This window comes from Chinchilla lanigera, unplaced genomic scaffold (genome assembly GCF_000276665.1).
Source record: "Chinchilla lanigera isolate Chin_1 unplaced genomic scaffold, ChiLan1.0 scaffold00055, whole genome shotgun sequence".
Classification (NCBI taxonomy): domain Eukaryota; kingdom Metazoa; phylum Chordata; class Mammalia; order Rodentia; family Chinchillidae; genus Chinchilla; species Chinchilla lanigera.
Genome location: NW_004955456.1, coordinates 5,464,787 through 5,484,133, shown reverse-complemented (window position 1 = coordinate 5,484,133; position 19,347 = coordinate 5,464,787). Strand labels below are relative to the sequence as shown.

The 19,347-nt window shown below is 56.3% G+C and overlaps 2 protein-coding genes across 2 annotated transcripts in view; both read right to left on the bottom strand.

Moving 5' to 3' along the window:
* Positions 1-6,124, bottom strand: part of LOC106149896 (polycystic kidney disease protein 1-like 1) — an 18,096-nt gene extending 11,972 nt beyond the window's left edge. Inside the window, exons 1-2 of the mRNA XM_013520638.1 lie at positions 6,052-6,124; positions 1,842-1,920 (exon numbers count right to left, since the gene is read on the bottom strand). Coding sequence (XP_013376092.1) covers positions 1,842-1,920; positions 6,052-6,112 — 140 coding nt within the window. The 5' untranslated portion in view covers positions 6,113-6,124. The remainder of the gene's footprint in view (positions 1-1,841; positions 1,921-6,051) is intronic.
* A 1,629-nt stretch (positions 6,125-7,753) lies between these two features.
* Hus1 (HUS1 checkpoint clamp component) lies at positions 7,754-18,954 on the bottom strand (the record flags this gene model as incomplete). Its single annotated transcript, XM_005396631.2, is given in 7 exon segments — positions 7,754-9,916; positions 10,600-10,719; positions 11,823-11,922; positions 15,016-15,090; positions 16,890-16,997; positions 18,562-18,735; positions 18,827-18,954. Coding segments are annotated over 7 exon segments (788 nt in total), but the record flags the coding sequence as incomplete, so codon positions are not given.
* Between the last annotated feature and the right edge of the window lie 393 nt (positions 18,955-19,347).

The window sequence follows — 19,347 nt, the reverse complement described above, 5'->3', positions numbered from 1 at the left end:
TTCTCTGTTGTTGGTGGGAGTGCAAACTGGTGCAACCCCTCTGGAAATCAGTGTGGAGATTCCTCAAAAAAGTAAAACTAGCCAGGCATGATGGTGCATGCCTGTAATCCCAGCCCCTGGGAGGCTGAGACAGGAGGATTGCCATGAGTTAAAGACCAGCAAGACCTTGTCTCAAAAAAAAAAAAAACAAAAGACCCCTAAAACTAGAAGTTCCACCTGACCCAGCTATTCCCTTTCTTGTTATCTTCCTGAAAGAATTAAAAGCATCATGCCACAGCAATATATGCACACCGATGTTTATAGCAGCACAGTTTGTAATAGCTAAATCTTGGAAACAACCCTAATGCCCATCATCCAATGAATGGAAAAGATTTTTTTTATACAATAGAGTACTACTCAGCCTTCAAAAGGATAAGCTTGAGACATTTCTAGCTAAATGGATGCACCTTAAGGCCATTCTCTTAAATGATGTAAATCGGACACACATGTTAAAATACCACGTTGTTTATCTGGGATGAGAAACCAAAAGCGTAAATAAGGACCAAAATGTAGAATAGATATTAGGAAATGAGAGGAAAATGTTCAAATGAGAAGAGGAACAAGGGTGGGGAGAAAGGGAGGGAAAGAAAGGACATTAAAAAACAGAACAGAAGGAAAAATGGAAACCAAGTTTTGTAAGTAAGGAGGGGAAGAGGGGTTGAAGGGAGGGGAGGGGGATGGGGAATACGGAAGCAGCAGGAGCTATCATGTAGAGGCACAAACTCCCTATGATGAGTGTGATCAGTATGTATATCTAAAATGTAGCAATAAAATCTGATGGGAGAAAATATATAAATAAACTGTACCAATAAATTTAAAAAATGCAACATTTAAAAAAAATTTTTGACACAGGGTCTAGTTAAGTCATTAAATTTCCTAAGCTGGGCTCAAACTTGTGATCCCCCTGCCTCCGCCTCTCCAGAGTGCTAGGATTGCAGGCGTGTGCCAGCAGGCTCAGCTTTTCTCTTCTGTTCTAGGGACACAGAAGCAACTCCTTGCCATTCTCTGACTGATCAGAGTGAATGTCAAATAAGCCAACACCTGGAATTTGAAATTTTGAATGAAAGAAAAGCAAGATTTACAAAAAAGCCCATGAGAAAGCTGGAGCCAAGATGGGCTGGTGGAGCCGACAGCGGCCGGTCCTCAGCCCCGTGTGCTCTCAGCGTGCACAGGGGAGCGGCTGGAGGCCCCGCCCAGGACAGGTTCCTGCGGTTTCCACCAGGCTTGAACTCTAAAGCAGGTGCCTCGGTCTGTCCGCTGGAGCTGCTGGCGGCCCAGGGTTGGCAGGAAGAGCTGGGGACAACACTGCCCGGCGTCCTCCCAAGCGCTTTGGGGACAAACCCGCCCTCCGCACACTGTCCAGGGCGCGGCCCACCGGCCAGCTGTCCCCTGTGACTGCAGCCCCCGAGGGGCCAAGGGGCCATCATGCCAGGCCACAGTGAGCCCAGGACGTCCCCGGGGGCTGGCTTTTCCAGGAGCGGTGCTAAGAGCTCGGGGGACCAGAAGGCACGCAGCCCCTCTTGGGGCAGAGTCAGGATTTTGGGACAGAGTCAGGGTTTGCTAAATTAGCACCGGAGGCCACGCTGGGGTCAGGCTGCGCGGCTCAGGCCCTTTCCGCAGGGAGCAGCGAGTGGAAGCTTCATTCCGGGTGGGCACCGAGCGTCCATGACCTGCAAACGCCTCTAAACTGGCTCCCTTTGGCCCCCTTTTTTTTGTCCACAGAAAGTGGGATATTTCTTTTGGAAGAAATAGCTCTGCACATGTGCATCGTAGTGTAGTGCAGCCTGCCGCCCGGAGCTCACCGTTCCTGGTTCCCGGAGATGCCCCTGGCCTGCGCCGCAGCCCGCGGGTCCCGGACACAGCAGTCAGCCCAGCCGCTTCCTGCAAGACAGCGAGATGGAGCGAAGCGCCAGTGCTTCTGATTTCTGCACAGGGCCCTCATGAGGGGACATCCTCACACAGAGGTGACCAACACACACACACACGGTGAGCGTTACGCGTGGCTATTAATCCCGCTCAGATTATTCTCCCTTGCTTTCCACATACTCATCCCTTCGTTCCTGCCACTTCTGTTTGGTTTTTTTTTGGTTTTTCTCCGGTACCGGGAACCGAACTCACGACCTTGCGCTTGCCAGGCAGGCGCTTCTGCCGCTGAGCTAAATCCCCAGCCCCTCCTGCCACTTCTGAAGCAGCTCTGGAGTCCTCTTTCCTGAGGGTCTTTACGAGGTGTGATAAAAAGTACAGTGGAGCTGCTGCTGAGCACCATCCAACAGAAAGGCAGGGTCCTGAAAACATGGTGCCGTGTCCTCGTCCACCTTGTTCACTGCAGCCGGTGTGGTGTGACTTCTGGCTCCTCCCCAAAGTAAAAATGACCATAAAGGGTAAGTAAGCGCTTTGGATCTCTGCAGGACATCAAGGCAGCCAGGACAGCGCAACTAAAAACAGTCGGGAAAGAGGACTCTGGAGCTGCTGCAGAAAGTGACGAGAGCCGGGCGTGGTGGTGCACCCTGTAATCCCAGCACTCGGGAGGCTGAGGCAGGAGGATCACCATGAGTTTGAGGCCAGCCCGGGCTACACAGTAAATATGAGGCCAGCCTGAACTACATAGCGAGCCTCTGTCCCAAAAATAAAAAAGAAAAGGAAGTGACAGGGCAGTGGGTAAGTACACTCCACGTGAAAGGGAAGATTTCGAGGGATTCACGGCAATGTGGCATTTGCTGTAACACATTCTTTACTGAATCATACATGTATTTTTTGATCACTCCTCATACACTGAGAAAAAAACACGCTCCACTCAGTGGCGTTTTCCCAGCCAGGGACAGTTCTGCCCTACACCGGGCGGCAGCTCTGTGTCCGAGGCGTGCTTTCGGAGGGGTCTGCGTGCGGCTGCCGGCACAGAGCACTTCTCGAGGCTGCAGTGGGAACACAGGCCCAGACTCGCGATCATAAAAGGCCACAGCTGGTCCTCAGAAGCCCAGGGGTTCACAGGGCGCCCACAGGGGCCCCCACAGGGACGCCCAGGCCCACACCCCGCCCCCCAGCGCTGGCCAAGAGCTGTCTCGCACCTCTCCCCCAGCTTCCCCCTTTGTAATTTAGAGGCTGGGACCCAGTCCTCACCACCATAAGACACCTCTGCCCAGCAGTCCTGGGGATCAGACCTAGGGCTTCTGCACTAAACTACATCCTCAGTCCTTTTTGCCTTTTATTTTGAGACAGGTCTTTTTTTTTTTTTGGACAGGGTCTTGTCATATAGTTTAGGTAGGCCTTGAACTTACTATGTAGCCCAGGCTAGCCTCGAACGTGTGGCAATCCTCCTGCCTCAGCCTCCCCAGTGCTGGGATTAAAAATGTGTGCCACCGCACTCAGCTGCAACTGTCTTACTAAATTACTAAATTGCCCAGAGTGGGTTCAAACTTGGGACTCTCCTGCCTCAGCCTCCCAGAGTGCTTGGATTACAGGTGTGTGCCACCGTGGCCAGTCCACTTATTAGTTCCCTTAAATCCTTGCACCAATATTCTAACGTTCGTAAGAGAAGTATCTCGAAACTTGGTTTGATTTAGTGTTCTGCCTCGAAGATGAATCTCTCTATTCCAGAACTGTTTATGAACTCACATTCATCTGGAGGCCAGCAGGACGCCAGCGGTGGGAAAGTCTCGGGGTGCAGCCCCTTCTCGGGCAGGGGGCGCCCCCGTGCGGCGTCTGCTGGCTGGGCCATAGCTCCGGTGAGATCCGGGGCCGAGGCGCCTAGCTGCGCTCTGCCCCCATCCACCCACCCCCTGCCGCGCCAGCTTCCGTTTCCTCCGCAGTGTTTGGTCCAAATCTGAGAGATTTGAGGCCATGTGTGCTCGCCAGGGTTACTGGGCGGGGCGGGGGGTTCTTCTCAGTGCTCTGGGCCACCTGGGAGCACAGAGGGGGTCGGGCGCAGCGAGTTCGACATCTCTGTAAGCAAACCGCCTCCTCCCCTCTCTGAAGCCCAGGGTGCTGACACCTTCCTGTTACATCTGACGCCGGCACACGGGGCTGTGAGTAAAGACACCTGCGCCCCCTCTGAGGCACCCTCCCGCCTGGCTCTGCGCCCCTTCCCCCTCCCTGCGGGGCTTCCGAAAGCCGCCTCCATTCTCAGCTTGGATGTGGCAGAGGCCGCCAGCGACTGCAGGACAAAAGAGCGGCGAAGCGAGTGAGACAGGCTCGCGGGCCCCTGGAGGCAGAAGCGGTAAAAGGCTCTCCTCCCCGGGCCTTAGCCCGCAGCCAGGGAGCTGCTGGGGCACAGTCAGGACACAGAACGTTTCCCGGGGGCCTCGCTGGGCCGGGCAGCCCTGGCTCGCGCTCCGGGCAGCGCTGTGGGCATCGTGCACCCCGCCGAGGGATGGAGTTGCCGGGTCCCCCACATCCTCAGCCTGTGTCCTCCGGGCCTGCGGTCCGCCCTACCCTTGGCCCAAAGCAGATCCCAAATCATGCTGCATCCCCCTGGGGACAAGGATGTGCCACTTGAGGTAGGACCTGGATGTGATCCAGCAAGCTGTGAAATATGCTGAGTTCTAAAAACTCTACCTACAGCGGGCCTGATAGCGCACATCTATAACCCCAGCACTCTGGGAAGCCGAGGCAGGAAGATTGCGGGTTCAAACCCAGCCCGGCATTTAGAAACTAAGTGAGACCCCGTCTCAAGATAATAGCAAGTGTTGGGGCTGTAGCTCAGTGCAAAGGCCCTGGGTTCAGTCCACATACTGCCAAAAAAAGCAAATAAAACCAAACCTTTAAGCATGAATGTTCTGCTTGAAATTAGCAAAGTGGCCCCTAACAATGATCCCTTTTAAGAATCCACGATCTAAAAAAAAAAGATCCTACTATCCAGCTCCCCACTTAGGAGACATCAAAGACTCCCCAGGACCCTATCTGTCCCTCTGACCTTCATAACAACAGCAAAGAGGGACAAGAAAAGAAATCATTTCATTTCTGTGTCCGAAATCAGGAAGGTAAGGCAGAATCCCAGCGGGAAGTGGCCCTGGGAGCCCCTCAAGTAAGGCAGAGAAGGGCGAAGGGCTGCTGCATCTCCCTGAGGTCTTTGCCGTACTTTACATGAAAGCCCTCTCCGTAGAACTTTCTAAAATCACTAATTGAGCGTTTCAGATTTCAGGCTCAATTATTTGATGCTGCTCTGTAGGTAACAGTTTATCCCCCTGAGTCCCGCCCTACTGGGGAGACTGGGCATTAGACACACAGGAGATAAAGATGAATGGACACTGGGGGTCCCCGGGGGGGGGGTACAATCGCCTGGGGAGTTCTGGCAGGCTCAGCAGGACCCAGCATGACTCAGTGTCAAAGACAGGAAAGCAAAAAGCTGTGGCCCGATGCCCAGCAGGGAGTCCTCCCCGAGAGGAGAATCTGGGGTGCTCTCCCGAGAGCTGCTCTCCTGAGAGAGAAGCTGGGGGTGCTCTCCTGTTAGCTCTCCTGAGAGAGAAGCTGGGGGTGCTCTCCTGTTAGCTCTCCTGAGAGAGAAGCTGGGGGTGCTCTCCTGTTAGCTCTTCTGAGAGAGAAGCTGGGGGTGCTCTCCTGTTAGCTCCCTGAGAGAAGCTGGGGGTGCTCTCCTGGGTCCTGTGCCTCACGATGTGAGAGTGGATTCAACGACCCCAGGCTCGGGTTGCAGCTCAGACCGGAGCACACACAAAACACACAGGGAAACGGGTCCAGAGTGATGTTTATCCTGAGGAAATGTGGTGCCCCTCATGGCTCAAGCCCGATTCTGTTCGTTATTACTCAGAATGTGCATGCCTCAGTTTCCCCCCTTCTAATGGAGCGTGCTGCAGATGAGCCCTGGCCCCGCCTCACGTGACCTCACTGCCTGCGGCACCACACAAGCCAACTCATTTCCCCCCTGTCCCCACGGAGCCTCGTCTGCCCACCCCAAAGACACCCTCGGGGCCACCGAGCACACAGCACCAACGGGCACACTGTGGTGATAAAATCGGGAACGCAGGGAGGTTTCTGCGCCTGGTGGGATGCGGAACTCACCTGCCTTAGAGCTGATCCCCGGCGTGGACCCCACCAAGGGGAGCAGGGCCGCAGCTCCCATCAGCACCCTCCAGGCCCGGCTCAGGCCACACGCGACCATGGGACCCCCTGCACGGTACCCAACTCACAGCTGGCTTCGGGCAAACAGGAGCAGGCAGAGATGTGCTCGAGGCCTCCGGATCCCGCAGGACCTGGGCTCCCAGACCCCTGGGCCAAGCTGGGAGCTCCCCTGCCCGCCTATCTTGGGACAATCAGCCAATCACAACCCCCCAACCAGCACCCTCCCAGAGGAGCTCTGGGGTCCCCTCCCACCACGCTGTAGGGCTGTTTCCTGACAAACCTGTCCTAAAGGGTGTGGGTTTGCAAGCAAGATGTGTGAGCCCTGGTGCGGCTTAGAAGTAGCTCCAGTGAGTAAACAGGGTCGCCGTGGCTGTGAGTAACAGCCGGGTGCCCTGCAGTTCGTGGTGGAGGACACTGGGACACTTCTAAGGCCGTTTTCAAGTAAGACAAAAGCCCAGCTTTGCTACATCCAGCGCTAACACCGGGAACCTGGAGTGAGAGTCCTGGCGGCGAGGTCTTTCACCCAAAGAAAGGGGGTCACTTTGTCTTAGTAAAGGGATGGACGGGACACCTTCCTGTTTACGCTGTCACAGTGCAGTGGCTAAGAGAATCACCACACACGTTCCCCGGGGATGTTTAACTGGACCACTGCGCAGTTATCCCGTCTTCTTGGCCTGTGTCCCTGCCCCACCCTTGCCAGCCTCGCCGCTCGCCTCTGTCCTTCACTCTGGCGTGTTTTCTCCACCGAGTACAGACTGTTTGACGGAGACAACGGACCCACCCCACGTCATCCTGAGGGAGCCGGGCCACGTGACTAACGCAAGTCCATGAGAGGCCGGCAGGATGCGTCCCTGTCCCTGTCCCCGCCCGCAGGACCCCTCCGAGGGCCCTGGGCTCTGGTTCTCCCCTTTGTGGTCATCCGCTTTCCCCTACCACCTGGAGGCCCTCAGCAGGATTTTCTCTCTGTTCAGAAGATCCAACCACACGGATGCACTATTTTAAGGGGGAACCTGTATGCTAACAGGAGGTTGACTTTATTTGATGCTTTTAAAATCTAAATTTGCAAGCACCTAGGCTGGGCGCACACGGCTGCTGGGTCAGAGGGTGCCAGCCCATCTCTCGGAAACCTAACAACTCAGTACCTCGGCTCTCACAGAGGCCCCGAGACAATGACGGCTCGTTCACAGCCACAGCGCAGATCCCCGGTGTCCCCCAAGGCCTGCGCAGGAAGGCTGTGCGGCCTGCGGTGCAGCTCGGCTGGAGGCCCGTCAGCAGGCGGGGCCTGGCGCAGTGGTCCTGCATCTGTGCCCCTGCGGTGTGGGGATCCGGGCCCTTCCCACACTCCTGTTCCCGCTGTCCCAGCCCCGACCGGACGAAAGCTCTGAAACAGCGGCAGATAAAGCCTCTCACACCCACGGGCCGTCAGCACGTTTTCCATAGCCATGCAGCCCTGAGACCGCTGGGTTCCCCGCCACCTCCGGCTGCCCAGGGCCCCAGCCTGCAGAGCCTCAGCACGACCGACGGAACATTTCATTTCCTGTGTGTGAAAATATGGATGTGCTGTGAAAACGAAGCCTAAAGTCTAAGTCCGGGAAACTGAGATTTCCAGGTGAATATGTAGAAATAATTCTCAAACAACAAATAAATAATAAATACTTATTTAATGCCATAAAAATATTTTTTACAAAGTTGGTTACAAAATTGCTAGAAAATACATCAGCGTACAAAGATGAAATAGGAACCACCCAGCAGTCGTGAGGCTGAGATGCCGGCATCAGGACATTTCTGTCAGATGATATACGACCATAAACCATCTTTTAAAACTCAACTACAGCCTTTAACACTTTGTTCTCTCAACACTTTTTCTGGCAACATTACTTGAAGAGAGGGAAACACTGTATCAAGCCGGAGGTCCTCTAACTCCTCCCTACTCACTCACATCTAGGGTACTTTGCGTCTCTTCAGTGTAGCAGTATGGGATGCTTCCCTTGTCTGTTTAAAGCGCCCTGTGACAGTTACTTGTAACAGGAAGTTAGGAACTGGAGAAACTGCTAAGAGGAGTAAGCCAGGCACAAAGGCCGCGGGCCCATGCTCATCTGCGAACGGCCTGAACGGTAGAGATGGGCGGCCAGGGTTGCCGAGGGAGTGACACCGAGACTGAGGCGGAGGGGCCTTTAAAGGGCCCAGCACAGACGGAAACAGAGAAGACACCGAGGAAGCAGGCGACGGGCAGGCCTGGCCGGCTGAGTGGCGGGGTCTTTACGGGCGGTGAAAATGCTTTACAGCGGCCGGGGCAGCTGCACAACTGTGAACACACTCAATCCGCCGGGCGGCAGGGGTCGGGTGGGAAGTGCACACGGGTTTCCTCCACGCGGTGTTACAATGCAGAACTGGACCTCTAGGACATGAGGTCCAGGTGCAATGCCAATGCAGGGTGTACCCCGGCCGCGACGCCACCCAGCCCTTCCTTCCCCGGGGCGGAACCACGCCGAGGTGCTTTTCTGATGCCGAGTGTGATTTCAGGTTTTATGGCTGCAGCTGGAATCCATGTTGTAACAAGCCGAAGAGAGACAAGCTTTCCAATGTAAAATACCTGTTTTACGGTTTTTTGAGACAGGCTCTCACTACGCAGTTCAGGCTGGCCTTGAAGGATGTAGCCCAGGCTGGCCTGGAACTCACAGCGATCCTCTTGCCTTGGCCTCCCGAGTGCTGGGATTAGGGGCATGTGCCATCACACTTGGGCAAAAGTGATTTCAAAATGTTACCTTAACAAAACACAACATGTGGTTAAAACTAACATTAAACACCAGGAGTGTTAAACACACTGGTTTTTACCATGTGATATAAAAAGGTTGGAAAGGGCGCTGCCACTTTTTGCTGACCCTCGGTTTCCTCATCTCACCCTCAGTGACCTGGGTCTGGGCTCTGTACGGAGACATTAAGATGCTGCCCACCTCCCAGGGCGTGTGATTTCCTGGGACAGGAAACAGGGCGGGCTGCCCTGTGGAGGCAGGGGCAAGGGCAGCTCCTCCGGGGAGCTGCTCCTGCGGCTCCTCCCCAGGCAAAGGCTGGTGGGGCCTGGTGCACCCGGTGTACCCCGCAGAATGAAACTCAGGGCCAGCGCCGGCCTGGTGTGCCCCACGCCCTGGGCTCCACCTCTAGCACTGCTGAAAACACACTGTAACCCAAAAGCAAAGCCGACCTCCTCCAGGAAGGAGAGGCTCTGCCTTGGGCCGTCACGGAGGTCCAGGACAGACAGGCAGAGGGGACATGCAGAGAAGGCGCTGGGAGCAGCGAGGAGACTTCTGAGCTCACCAGGACCGCGACCTCGTCCCACCCCGCGTGGCCGAAGGCGCCTTCCAGGAGCCGACGCCCGCTCGAGGCGTCCGTCCGCACGGGGCCAGCGCGCGCTCTGTGCTACTGCGCATGCTCGTCACCTGGGAGGCGCAGGTCCTCCGCAGCACAAAACATAAGTGAACAAAAACTCGAGTTTGGACAAAAACTCGAGTCTGAACAAATTCTAGCTTCTCTTCTCAAAGTTTTACAACCAAACACAAGGAAAAACCCCCAGGAATGAGTAACACGAAGAAATCTGTTTGTCCCGCTGTATCCCTCAAATCCCGAAGAGGGGGAACTGAGCGCGGTGTGGGAGGGTGACAGCCTCCGCGCAGGCCCCGCCGCCTGCCATCAGCACCGAGGGCCCGGGCCCGAGGACAGTGCGGCTAAGACAGCGCCGGGATGAAGTACTGCAGGGAGACGTCTTCGTGGAGCAGATCGAGATGAACCATCCTGCCGGCCACAATATCTGGGGAGAGAGACTGCGGTGTTCCGAGCCACTCGGGACCCCCATGCTGCTCCCGCCTGTGTCGCACAGCTCTGCACTTGGTTGGTGCTGCCCACCGGTGGTCTCTGTTCTCGGCCCCTGCTGAGGTCACAGCCCAGGCCGGGCCACCCCTCCCCCAGAAGGAAGCAGGAAGCACTCGGCCACCAGGCCTCAGAAGGAGACCCGGAGGCTGGGCTCCAGGCACGTCACACTTCCGGGTCCTTACTGGGGGAAGCACAGGGTGTGTGAGAAGCACCCTGCACCCGGACACCCTGCAGGCATCACCCGTGCATCAGTCCACCGGACACCTCCCCTTCCCGGTCTCCTCGTCTCCCCTCAGAGGGGCTGGTGTGGGACGGGCCGCCTGGCCTTGTCCGGTCCCTTCCGAGTGCAGAGTGCCGAAGGCAGCACGGACTACGCGCGCTTCCCTGCCGCGCCCCACGGCAGCCCTTCGAGCCCGGCCACTGCTTCCCTGGAGCAGCTGTGGTCTGCACCAGGTGCCGGAAGGAGCCCAGCAGTCCTGGCCTGCTCAGGGCGGGGCGGGAGCGGCCCAGGGTAGGGACCCAGCTCCGGCGGGTCGCCATCAGCCAGCAGGCACCTGCCACCTGTCAGGCTAGAGGGGCCCAAAGGGTCCAGACAGGAAACAAAACAGAGGCAACACTCACGGCACAGGGCCTTGGTGGGGTTCACCTGCTGCCCGGAGAGGAACTGCAGGAGCTTCCTGATGTCCACGCGCACCTCGGCCATCGCGGCCGGGTCTCTGTCCCGAGGGGCGTCATCAGAGGCTAGGGCAACACGAGTGGGTCACGTGTGACATCTCTGGATGGCACAGGGAACCGGAGGCGCACAAGGCACGTTCACTTAACCATTCCCCTCACCACCTGCGTGTGTGTGCTGGACAGACAGACGCAGAGCGCGTGGCTGGGTCACTGCTGAGCACGCACTTACTCGGGCCTAACGCTACAGCAGCCTCCTAACCCTGCCTTAAACACTACAGCACCCTCTACAGGGCCTCCACGTGCGGGAATGTGGAACAGGTCTGCGCCTCTCCCTGACCTTGAAGACTGTGGTGTTCATTAGGTTTTCAAAGCTGAAATGTAGGTAGTTAATGTGGCTTCTCACTGGAGCAGAAGGAGTGGAGGAAACAGCCTGTCCCCCTCTGGGATGTGCGAAGGCGGGTCCCCCGCATTTAGTAAGAGCAAACTTAATGACTCGGAACATAGTCCTTTCACACGGGCCGCAGAGCTGTGATCGAGGGCCCCTCAGTCACTGCAGGGGACAGGCCCCTCGCAACACAGCCTTGGCACTGTGTCCACGCACAACCAAGCCCGAGGCAGCGAATCTGAACTCGCGGCGCAGCCAGGGCCTCCGTTATCTGTCTGGGAACACACAGATCACAAATGATTCCACACGCTCACGGCTACTTCTACTCGGTCCTGTGCCTCCACCCTGCGCCCTCTGCGTGTTCCGTCGCCGCCTGCTCCACTGCTGGCCGACCTGACCCCTCTGCCCTTGACCCCCACGGAGACGGGAAGTGCGGCTCGTGGACATGATCACATCCTGCCCCTGGGTCTAATTTCTTCACAGGCACTGACATGACGGAGGACAGTGTGAGAAGGAACGCACCCACCTTTCCGACTGCGCGAGGTCTGGGAGGTCACGCAGGGTGACCCGAGTCCTCAAGAAGAGGACCGGGCCCCTCAGCGGCCCGGTGTGTTCCCCGCTTCCCCGGGGCTGCCGCTGCGCTGCAGGAACAACTTCAACTCCATCCCCACACAGGGAGAGGAAACCCGCCCTTGGCCTGTGTTACATTAAGGTACCGTGATGCGCCCACCATCTCAAAGAAGTGATTCATCAAAGGCAAACCGCAGCCCACAAGCAAACTCACCTAACGGAGGGTTTCCAAGATCTTTAAAATGAGTTGTAACACAGACTAATTCAGTTTCTATTTTCAAGTTCAGTTCTCCTTTGAGGTTTGCTTCAATAACCTGCAGGATGAATATTGCAAAACAGTCTTAGAGAAGAAAAGGAAAACGAAAGACCCACACGCCGTATTTCTGTAGGGGGAGGAACGCCGTCACAGCTGCAGAGAAACGTGTTTACAGGCTGCACTGCTGCTGGAAGCGAGGTCCGGGTCCCCAGGCTCTGGCTGCTGTTGGGCACCAGGAGGCCGCGGCCACTCCCCTCCCTGAGCCCTCTCCTCAGCTCCTCTCCTGGTGCTGGCACTGTCCCTGCAGTTCCGGGGACGTCCCCGTAGGTTACGGGGGGTGGGGGGGCTTCCTTCCCAGCGCCCCAGCCCGTCAGCCAGAGCGAGACGGAAGCGCAGCGGCTGCACACTGCCCTGCTGCCTGTGGAACGCGAGCCCATCGCCGGTGCCGCCGGCTATTCAAGCCCGGCAGGTTCACAGCCCTCGTGCGCTCAGCCGCCAGCATCCCGCCACCCGGGAACACAAGCGACGCAACCCAGCCTGCGCTCTCACCCTAGGAACCCGCTTACTGTCCCCACCCTGGCTCCCACCACTCTGAACTCGGTAGCTTCTCACTCCAAAACAAAATGGAGAACTTTTCTTCAGAACTTGGGCAAGTTCTTATTTCTGAGCTTTTGACATTAAACAGAGAAACAGCCCCCAGACTCACTTATCACATAAATGGGTAAACTTCTCTCTGAATAGAAAGCGCTCACTTTAAACGCGGTTTCTTCCTTTCACGAACCAAGAAACATAATGGTTCCATTTCCTGACCCGCAGCACTGCCCCCGGGGAGGCTCCGGGCCGCGCCCCCGGGCTCTGGAGAGCGGCCCTGGGCACAGACCCGCTGCTTTCAAGCAGCCACGCCACGATCTGAAAGTTCCTACTGTTTGTGAGAAACGGTTTTGGAAATCATTCGGTCAGTGGCTTCAGAAGTATTTCTGCAAAGCAACCTGCTTTCTAGGCTCACTTCCAGCCTACACTCTTCTGCTTTCTTCTGATTCCTAAAGTCTGCAGCGGGGAACCTTAGCGTCCAAGCACTCCCGACCCCGCTCGGTGCCTGGCCCACGGCTGCGCTGCATCAACCCCGCCTGGAGGTGCGGACGGCCGCTGGCTCTCTGCACACGGTCAGTGTTGGCGTTAGGCTCGGTTATCTGGTTGTCACGCCATCCAGGCTGTTTCCTAAGCACCCTACTTCTTTAATCATTTTCCTGGGGTCTTTGCCTGTTTGCTGAACGCCAACTGACTATACCGAGCACCTCACACATTATCTGAGTTCAGAGGGACAAAGCCCCGTGCTAGCGCTCCTAGCTCCACTGAAGCAAGTGTGCGGCTCCAGCACCCCTCCCCACATCCTGGCGCCTCTGGTAGTCCTGTTTTCATCACTAAGCCGGCCCCATGCAGCCGTTTCTGACAGGCCACACGAGGGCCCGAATCCCTGAGCACTGCTACCAGGCGGGGTGCCAGACAGACCCGCCTCACCCATCTGCGAGCTGCTGGGAGCTGCAGGAAACGCAGGCCTCGGGCCCAGCCCGGGCTTCTGAGGCAGGCGTGTTTTCCCCGCCCCCGCAGGGCTTGCAGGCTCCCCTAGGGACTCGCTGGGCTCCTGGCTGCTTGCTCAGGTTCTGCATGGGTCACACACCTGGCCCGCCCATCCGTCACCTCCTCGCTACAGCAAGGGAAGGACGAGCGGGGCTGAGGGAGGGGAGCGGCAGTGCCCGTCCCATTCGCGCTGCTCAGTTCTGCAGCCCCAGGTCTGCAGACAGCGTCCCGCCCTGAGGGCGCCCGCACTGCGCACCCTGCCAGTCCGCTCCCCCTTGCTCATCTTCCACGCCGCCGGTCCCGTTCTGGGCAGTCTAAGGCGGCTCTGGTGATCTAAGCCACCCGCCAGCTCTGCACCCTGCCGACCCCTTCCATGGACTCGAAGCACAAACAAGCGGATCCACTGGTTAATGCGGCCGAGTCCCTGGGCCTCTCTGCGCCTCCCGGAGTCCTGGCACCCAGAGCAAGCGGCCTGACACGGACGGACCTGATGCACTGTCAGCGCACGGCAGCCCACTTCGGAGGGCCGGCTCTTGGATCCAGAGACCAGAAGGCCGGGCGTGGGCCCTGCTCTGACACGAGCGGAAGGAACTCCAGGGAAAAGGGGCCCAAGAACTGAGCTTCACAAAGTTTCTGTGATTTAAAAAATCCCGTGAAGCTACATTTCACTCCAGACCCATGCGGGGACCCTGATGCCACCGAGTGAGTGACAGTCCCACCTGTCGCTGGGCCAGGGAAGAGGTCTCTGCCTTCTGGCTGCCGGGAGAGCTGGGGAACAGGGCTTCCTGCGCTGGCGGGGAGGGGCTGGGGTGGACAGGACCGTGGCCCAGGGCCGTCCAGGGGGTGACCGGGGAGAAACTGAGGCAAGACAGCCACGAAAAGGACAAGACTCTGGGTGGCAGAGACACAGCCCACGCGCCCTGCAGGGAGGGCCTGGTGGGCAGAGATGGCCCAGAGGGATGGGACGGCCACAGAGGCCTCTCAGAGACTCAGGGACAGCATCCACTGTTTGGGGGCGAGGGAGGGGAGAATTCAGGATGAGCTCAGGTGTGAGGACAACCACTCAAGGCCCTGCTCTGTCGTGCATGGTGGCGCTGTGAGACAAATTTAACGGAACCCTGAAAGCGCCCGGCACTTGGTGAGAGCGGTTTGGAACGGACTGCTGTGCTGTGGGGACCCCGGTTCCGGGCTCCCTGAAGGACAGGAAATGCTCTGGCCTTTGCAGGGGGAGGTGGGGACTCAGGCGGGGCCGTGGCTCGTGGGACAGCACGTGCTCAGCATGCCAAGGCCGCATCCAATGCCAGCACCAAGAAAACAAGGGAAGATGGACTCTTCTATTCAAACGCAAGGCAGAGAAGTCAGAACTACGGAGTACGCTCCGGGAGGGCACACAGGACTCCGTGGGGCGGGAGGGGGCACAGCACTGGGACAGGCTTCACGACAGCGTGGGGTCTCAGCCCCGGCTCCAGGCCCGGCATCGGCCTCGGCGAGGGAGCCGCACAGCAGCACCAGCGTGTCCCCGCGAGCGCCAGGCGGGCCGCCCTCCGAGCTGTCCTCCCGAGTCCCGACTCACAAGGTTATTGCTGATGTTCCTCATTTTCTCCACAACGCTCTTCATTGTCTTCAGGGCCGGTAAGTAAATACTAACCTATGGGACCAAGCAGAGACACCAGCAGAGTGAGAAAGGCGGCCAACGCCAGCGCTGCCTGACTCGGGGCTGCATGCGTGTGTAGGAACTCGGAAGCTCTATCTTAAACGTCCTAAGCGAAGTTCACGTAAAAATGGGAGAAGGAAGACAATTTTATAACCTCAGGAACTCGCAGGCATCCAAGCCAAGTGAAGGAATGGAACGCTTGCCTCTGGTTACCCTGGCGACTGCATCCCTGTGGGTTTCAGCCTGGGACACCGTGAAGGTGCCCACAGGGAACAACCCAGGACCCAGCAGGAGGCCTCCGCGTAGGGAATCTACACCCAGGGGCGTTCTCCACGCTCCAAGCAAAACACAGTGCGAGCCACTGCCCGTCTCCCGAGCCTGTGCTACTGGATGCTGGCCTTCCCCGACCTGCAGACAAGGTGCGACTGAAACACAGCGTGTATTTAAATGTTAAAAATTACCATGGTTATGACACATTGCCGTGAATCCCTCTCAAAATACTCTCCTTGGCTTGCAACATACTTGTCTCTTTGTTCTGGCCACTTTCCGAAGCAGGTCTGGAAGGCCTCTCACTTTTTTGTGTTTGTTTTTTGAGACAGGGTTTCACTATGTAGCCCAGGCTGGCCTTGAACTTGTGGTGAGCCTCCTGCCTCAGCCTCGTAAGAGCTGGAATTAAAGCGTGCACCACCACACCTGGCATGGAAGTCCCCTTTCCTGAGTGTCTTTGGCTGCCTCTATGTCCTAAATCAATTTAAAATGCTTTCCTTTCATGCTTTTGACTTTGTAGAACAGCCAGGAGTCACACCATGGTGACAGATACAGTGAAGAAGGTGGACAAGGACACAGCATCATGTTTTATGACGAGTCCACCTTTCTGCTGGACGGCACTCAGCAGCATTCGCCATATTTGTGATCACACCTCATAAAGAGCTTTGGAGCTGCTTCAGAAAGTGGCAAGGATGGCTGGGCGTGGTGGCGCACACCTGTAATCCCAGCACTTGGGAGGCTGAGGCAGGAGGATTGCTGCAAGTTCGAGATCAGCCTGGGCTACAAGGTGAGCTCAAGGCCAGCCTGAACTGCATAGCGAGACCCTGTCTCAAAAAGACAAAAAAAAGTTTAAAAAAGGAAGTGGCAAGGGTGGTGGATGAGTGTTCGTGAAGCAAAGAAGACGAATTCTGTGGGGAATTCATGGCAATTTACTGTAATAGACTTTATACAAATATTCACTGCAGTTTTCAATAGCCCCACAGAGACCTTCTACTGTCAAGTAAACATTTTATCCAGTTTACATTTAGTGTTTCTCCTTAAAAACATTCTGAGCGAGAGCCAAAGGGCTCCCTGGCACTCCCGACTCCCAGGGCCTCTGGGGCTCCTCTCAGCAGGAGCGCTACCTGGCTCCAAGAAACACAGGCCTCCTGCGCTGTCACACGTCCAGATGCGCGGCCCTGCGCAGCCTGAATTGGTGCCAGGACTGAATCGTAAACAGGACTGACATTCAAAGTGTTCAGTTTTGTTTTGTTCAAGAGCTGGTTTTGAGCAAGACATTCTCTCTAGTACATGTAAAGAATATGGTACTTCTACTACGTGCATCAGAGTTTTAAAAGTTTATGTGAATAACGAAAGGCAAACGTGCTGACTGTTTTCCCTCAAGTACCCTGTAAACATGTGTGTCACGTTCTTGGCAGGCCTTACACAGCTTCCACATAAAATACACTGCAAGCGAACAGGAAACCTTAGAGCACCCAGAACCGCCCCTCACGTGTGCCGAGCAGCAGGCTGGAAGGGTCACTCACGTCAGCCTCTGGGACGGAGGGCTCCTGTAGGTCCTTCCACAGTTTGCGAGCCACGATCTTGACGGGGATATCATGCGTCACGATGCGACTACTGCTCGACACGGACAGCTGCCGAGAACAGAAATGTAGATACTTTATGTTGTTAGTATCAAAAGCAAAGTTAAACTAAAAAACCGAGGATAAAAAGTTGAGACGGCAAGTCTAAGTGGAATGATCTTAATTCAGCCACACAAAATCCATTCAACCGGTACTGACGGCATCTGCCCTGGGCTCTGTGAGCCGATGACGTGTGGCGGGTCAGAAAAAAGTCCCTAGCGTTCCAGGGGACAAAGGGGCCACTAAGGACGCAACCACACAAAACATGTGCGATGCTCATTAGGGCCTTGACAAAACATGGCAGTGCCCAGGCTGAGGGTGGGGAAGGTCCCCAGACTCGGAGGTCCGCGGAGGCCCTCGGGGCAGGTGACACTGCAGACGATAACAAAGTGGGAGGCAGACAGCCACTGGGGGAGTCGGGCAGTGTCTGTGAAGCCAGGACACGGAAGGGGGCTGACCTGCTACTGCAGCAAACCTGAAGCCATTCGGTGCGTGGCAGTTCCTATACTGCTGGAAGGATAAACTGTTAATCTACTCCCAGGAGCTTCCATGAGACCCACAGACCAAAGTCTCTGGCCCTTTTACACAGAAAAGTATACGTTAACTACTTTTCTTTTCGTTAAGTGAAGAAACTCCAGATCCATATTGTGACACTGAATGCCCTGGTTAGCTCTAAGAACTGACTGACCGCAGAATTAAGCAGAAGTCACAGAGTTGAGCAATTCTCTTCCACAGAGAGCTTGAAACCATAAACAACGCTTGCCCATAGATGTACAAAGCCTGTACCAAATACAGGGAAGGGGAGATGTAAGGACAGCAGAGCTAGGAAGGGGCAGCACTGACGCTGAGCATTTTATACAGAAGGGGTTTTGGCCGGAAGGACAGAGACATCAAGTGGAAGGCCCAACACCACCACTCTCTGGGAGTTTGGAAAGAACTGGAGCTATCCAGGGAACATTTCAGAGGGCAGTAATTTGTGATTTGGCTCCCAGATACGTTGGCCCACATGTGAAAGGCCCTGTGCATCATACTAAGAAATATAAACTTCATCCTGTGTGTGTGTGTGTGTGTGTGTGTGTGTGAGATCTGAGGGGAGCTGTGTGCTAAACTCACCTGGCAGTAGCACGTAAAACAGATGTGTTACTGAAACGTGACTGGTGATTTGAAGACATTCCAGCAGAAGAGGTTGGGGAAATGCACACGGAAAGTGCAGATGGAGGAGCTGGGGATGTGGCTCAGTGGTAGAGCTCTTGCCTTGCATGCACAAGGCCCTGGGTTCGATCCCCAGCACCACACATATACAAAAATAAATAAATAAATTTTTAAAGAAAGTGAAAATGGATAAAAACCATGATTTCTACACTGGAAAACAATACCATTAAAAGAAACTCAGATGCTGCAAGTTTTTAATGAAGAGGAGCAACAGACTCCAACAAAGAGAAGTCACACACCAAATCTTTAAACAAAGTAATTAGCTTTCAACCACACTGCTTAACAGCCCCGGTGTAGAACTACTGACACCCCTCAGACACCAAGACGTGTGGGAACCTCCAGAAACCCTGTTCCTCCCACTCACCAGCTCCACGGAGACTGTGAGGCAGGGAAAGTGCTTATTTGTCAGCTTGATTTTCAAGGTTCTGGCATTCTGCGCGGTCTTCAAAGCTCGAGATAAGTTTTCTGAGGTGAGTTCTAAATATATCACGTTTTCTGCAGACACACCCTCCATTTGAAATTCACTGAAAAAGTTCTCCTAGGGGAAGGAAAGCAGGGCATGTGCGGGCTCTCCGGGGGCGCGGGAGCAGTCCGAGGCCGCTGGGGGCTGCCTCCCCGGGCCGGCTCACCTGCTCCAGCTCACACCACGTGCTCACCCCACCACTGGCCAGCCTGTCGCAGAGGATGAAGTTCAGCTTATCGGGGCTGATGCGCAGGGTGCAGGTTTTGGCCAGCTTGGCTATCATGTTACTGACTCCTAGGGCGGAGCACAGGGTGAGGAGTTACTAACGGGCACAGCACGCATCCCGGAGGTCATCTTCCCTCCTGGAACTTCTAATTCCGGCAGGCGCAACTTCCCAGTGGGAAAATGCAGGTTGCCACTGGGAGGCCGCGGGCAGGGCTTCAGCACCGCCGGGCCAGCCATTCTCCCACCAACCCCGCAGGCACGCGGCACGCAGCACAGTGCCCAACGGGGACACCGCGGCTCGGGGGCGAGCTGGCGCGAGGTGGGGCTTTCATGCACACGCCGGGCGCTGCAGCGGCGCTGAAGGAACGCCGGGCACAGCGGGGGTGGAGCCCGGGTGACCGCGTCTCCGGCCGGGACCCAACCGGGCACGTGACCCGCGCCGCGCCTGCGGCCCCGCCCCCC